The sequence below is a fragment of the Amphiura filiformis genome, chromosome 15 (assembly GCF_039555335.1).
Source record: "Amphiura filiformis chromosome 15, Afil_fr2py, whole genome shotgun sequence".
NCBI lineage: Eukaryota > Metazoa > Echinodermata > Ophiuroidea > Amphilepidida > Amphiuridae > Amphiura > Amphiura filiformis.
Window position 1 is genome coordinate 64,532,596 of NC_092642.1, and position 4,663 is coordinate 64,537,258.

The window sequence follows — 4,663 nt, forward strand, 5'->3', positions numbered from 1 at the left end:
GAAATATGGTGCAAAAGTGGAATGAATTTCCGTAAAGCGCGAAAATTTTGGCACATTTGAGGTTAAAATAGCCAAATATGGGGTTAATTTGGTCAGAAGCCCATATACAGGAGTCAACATTGGGGGGATGATTGTATGGACCATCCCTCTAATCAAAATATTGGGGGCGGGGGGTGGGGGTGATCTACGCCTATGGTGTTCATAAATACTTTGGTGGTGGTGGGGGGGGGGGGTAGAAAAGTTGGAACCTCGGACATCAAAATTTGTTTGATATAAATTGCTCTGATTTTCATAAAAATGGTCTCAAATGGTTCCAAATTAATATAAGTTTTTATGTTTTATGTTTTTTAAGGTAGGTGAGTTCAATTCCCATTGAAATATATTGACATTAACCAATTTTGTTGTTACATAAGGAAGAATCCTAGATGATGCAAACTATTCTTAATCTAAAAGAGTTTTTTGAATCTGTATAGTTTGTCATTATTCTGTCTTCGCCCATTCAAATGCTTGTAATTGTGCTTGAAGAGGTCGCAGGGATCCAAAGAGGTGTCTAAATGTACAGAATGAGATATGCACATAACTAATGGCCATTATGCGGGGGTAATTACTTTTTTGAGATGTTTATAATGAGAGCCCAATCACTATAAAAACAACAAGGTACGCTAACCTTTCTAACCGTTTCCCTAAAATTAAAAACAGGGAAAATACAGACTTGACATTTAATATGGAATATTTTTGGCAAAATTCCAAGACTGGTCTGGACGAAGTCTGCGTAGACCGCACGGGCTAAATAGTAATTGGGGTATGTCGTGAGATGGTGTAAAATAATTGTTTGATAGAAAATGTGCTTTCCATATGTTTACATTATGGTGCTCTTGTGTAGTGAATTTGCCTAAAATGGCGGATTGAAGGAGGCTGAATTTGAGCTTTGTGGGGGACACAATTTTGGACTTGATGCAACACGGTTCCGTTATTATGAAATTGAGGTGTTTGAGGTGATATTTCTTTAACTTCGTCAGCAACTGACATTCATCACAGCTGAAATATACTTACAATGTACCAAGTTTTTTAACAGAGGAGGAGCTTAAAAATAGAGCTCTTAAAAGCTGTACGTACTCGGACAGTATGAATGGCCCCTGGGGTCAAATGCTATAAACTTACGGTACAAAAACAACTGTGCGGATTCCTGGTTGTCAAATGAACTCACACTGTTTCTTTGTGTACAGTAAGTTTAAAACATCTGGCTCCAGGGGACCATTCAAACTTTCTGAGTGCGTACCACTTTTAAGAGCCATATTTTTTAAAGCTCCTCCCACTTTCAAAACTGGTAGATCACAGGTGCATTTCAGTTCTGACGAACACTTATTGGTATTTAGGTTCAATAAGATCGCCTCAAACCTCAATAAATTTGATAATATCAGAATAATGTTGCTCAAATTCAGAAATTTTACCCGCACAAATACTGATCAAATTCAGTGTCCTTAAATCCGCCATTTTAGGCTAATTCACTACATTATGAGCGCCAACTAATGGAAAGCACAGTTTCTGTCAAACAATTATTTTACACCTTCTTCTGACGCACCCCAATTGATATTTAGCCCGTGCAGACGTCTACCAGACCATTCTTGGAATGTTGCGAAAAAGTATTCCATATTAAATGTCAAGTCTGTATGACACAACATCCAATGGGGGAGTAACACAAAACATATAAACAAAGTTAAACTTTGTTTATTATGTTTTGTGTTACTCCCCCATTGGATGTTGTGTCATATTTTCCCTGTTTTTAATTTTATCCATTGCTAGTGTGACACTGTTGTATCCTTTTGGATCCATACTTTGGTTCCCTGCTGGTCAGTTGGAACAGATTTTCCATGTTTTTATATGTTTCCCTAAACTCTAAATTTATAACAATTATTGTATCTCCCTCTCGTTTCAGATTTACACAGAGGTCTGTGGACAAGAATAAAACCAGAGAGGCAGGTGCTTAAAAAGTAATCTTTCTGCAACAGTATCGTGAAAAGAGCTTACCAATATTCAACTCAATCGCGTGTCTGAAGATCACTATCAATTTGTTTAAGCATCTCCTTAAAGTATGGCTCTGTCAAAACAGCCTAACATTAAGGATCTTCTCCAATGTGGTATTTGTTTGATGGTCATCAAAGAACCCAAAGCACTCCCTTGTCTTCATTCATACTGCTTGAAATGTTTGACAAAATGGGCTGAAGATATGAAAGAAGGCACAGTGCAGTGTCCACTCTGTCATCAGGATTTCCGATTCCACCAGATGGAGTCCAAGGATTCGTCACCAACTTTGTCATCAATACACTCAAAGCCCGTCAGGAGGTCTTGGAGAGACTGCAGACAAAAGATCAGCAAATGTCGTGTTCATGTTGCGGAGAAGCGGACACTAAAGCGGAAGCTTATTGCACTGATTGTGGTGGGTTTATTTGTCAAGGGTGCATTAGCCAACACAATGTAATACTTTGTTTAAAGAACCACAAAACCATCCTTTTTGATGATCTGCAGTCGGGTAAAGTAGATATCAACGGAGTGATACGTCAGCCACAAGAGTACTGTGACATTCATGAAGAACAGAAGGCGGAGTTTCATTGTAAAACTTGTGATACACTCGTATGCGATGGATGCACGAGCATCGATCATCTGGATCATGAGTTTGTTGGTCTAGACATCGCCATCGAAGAGCATAGATCCGAATTGAAGCGATTGATGACGGACTGCGGTAAAGTGAGCGAAGCAGTGACCCAGTCTTTGGAAAACGTTGAAATTGTCCAAGATACATTATGCAGAAATGTAGAGAGAGCCCAGTCTGATCTTCGTCGAGCAGCGGACAAGGTTAGAGCGCGAGTTTTAGCCGACATACAACAGAAAGAAGATAAAATGTTGGCCAAGATTATGAAAGCAGCGAATGAGTGCAGCACGGAAATTGAAGCAGTGAGGGACAGTCTTCAACTGGACCAAACACGTTTTCAAACAGCTTTGAAGATGGCAGAAGTGACCCATTCTGGACCCGATCATAACTTTACTCTGTTCTTCTCAACTTTGAAGAATAGTATGATTCAATTGATAACGGATACTGATGTAGAAGATGTGGATGAAGATCTTGGGGTGATTAAGTTCACAGAATGCAAATCTCTGTCAACTTTGCCCAAGTGTCTTGGAACTGTATCCATTAGAAGCACAGACGAGGAGAGTGTAGCGCCACACCCATTGGCCACTGATGAAAGGAACTTCTTCCCATGGGAGTAATACGCACCATCTTCGTTTCTCTGTCCCCTTTCTTTCCTCTTCTTCTCTCATCTTCCTGACTTGACATGTCTGTTTTATCTCTCCCTCTTTCTGACCTCTTTCACTGCTTGCCTGTCTGTTTCTCAATATTAATATTTCTCTGCCTCTGTCTTCTCTCATCTATTTATCCCATCGTGTCTGTCTGTCTGATTGTCTGAACTCTAGGGTATACTGTTGTGAACTCTTGGAGCTCCTTGGGTACGTGATTCCAGAGGGCAGGACTTCATGTGTGAGACGAGAGTATGACAAACCTTTTGTTGGGTACACTGTGGAAGACTACGACCTCCAGAGGGATGCATTATGAGAGACAATACTCCAAGGGTACATTAAGGGTGGGACAGTAAGATGTCCTTGCATAATGCATATACCATGTTGGAGACACTATGAACTCAAAGGGTGAAGACTAAAAGAATTACAAAGGTGCACTGTCAGAGAGTATGAGATTATCTCTTAGGGTACAATGGGGAAGACTATGCCAGGGGTGCACTGTGGAAGACTATCAAAACTCTGGAGGTATAGATTGTGGAATATAATATGAACCCCAAGATGTTGGTGGCACAGTGGTACAGTATGTCGACTCTGTGGGAGACTTATGAACTACCTTATGTGAACAACAGAGGTACACAGTGAGAGAGCATATGCATTGTCATGATTGCCAAAGACAGTGAATACCAGGAGTGCACTATAGAAGACTATCCAAACTCTAAGGGTCATTTTTTCGAAGCATGGCTAGTGGTCAGGATTTCTAAGCTCATCAGACTTTAAACCCCAATTAGTCAATATACCACCAGTGCTATTTCACATCGTACATTACCTAGAAAGATAAATGGATTCACATTGGTAGGGCTAGCCTAACCACTAGCAAGCTTAAAAAAATTGGACCTAAAGGTATGCTGTTCAAGATCATGTGAGCTCCATGTAGTGGGGGATGTGAAACCTTCAAAAGTTCACTATAATGATCTCCAGAATATCTATACGCTATATGTTAGGATAGATATATAATTTAGACTGTATATAGGCCATAGGCAGTACAATATATTTCAAGGATGATTAAGGTATTATATTATATGTACATAATGAAATGTAAAGGCAGTTTGTCAGTAGTACAATTTAACCCTTTTTGATCAGCTTTGATGCAAATTGAAAAACAGTTGGGCTAAAAATTTAGCCATTACATGTAAATGTATATAGGGTGATTTCATTTTATCACCAGTCATTAAAAAGCTCATCATTACCCTTAGTTGGTACTACATGTATAAAATTTGTTAATGTACAAACCGTGGTTAACTGTTTCAAGTATTTTGTTAACACTGGTATATGGTTTGATCTTAAATGAATGAGAACATCATAAGGAATC

The 4,663-nt window shown here is 39.3% G+C and overlaps 1 protein-coding gene across 1 annotated transcript; it reads left to right on the forward strand.

The window, feature by feature from the left end:
* The first annotated feature begins 2,092 nt into the window (after window positions 1–2,092).
* Window positions 2,093–3,267, forward strand: LOC140171102 (E3 ubiquitin-protein ligase TRIM50-like). Its single transcript, XM_072194270.1, has 2 exons — window positions 2,093–2,437; window positions 2,527–3,267. The coding sequence occupies exons 1-2, from the start codon at window positions 2,093–2,095 to the stop codon at window positions 3,265–3,267; spliced, it is 1,086 nt and encodes a 361-aa protein (XP_072050371.1).
* Window positions 3,268–4,663: the final 1,396 nt, after the last annotated feature.

Excerpts from the sequence above, each read along its gene's own strand:
- LOC140171102 (XM_072194270.1), top strand. The coding sequence starts at position 2,093 with ATGGCTCTGTCAAAACAGCCTAACATTAAGGATCTTCTCCAATGTGGT. Across the intron at positions 2,438-2,526 it reads AGCTTATTGCACTGATTGTG|TCGGGTAAAGTAGATATCAA; the intron begins GTGGGTTTATTT and ends GATGATCTGCAG.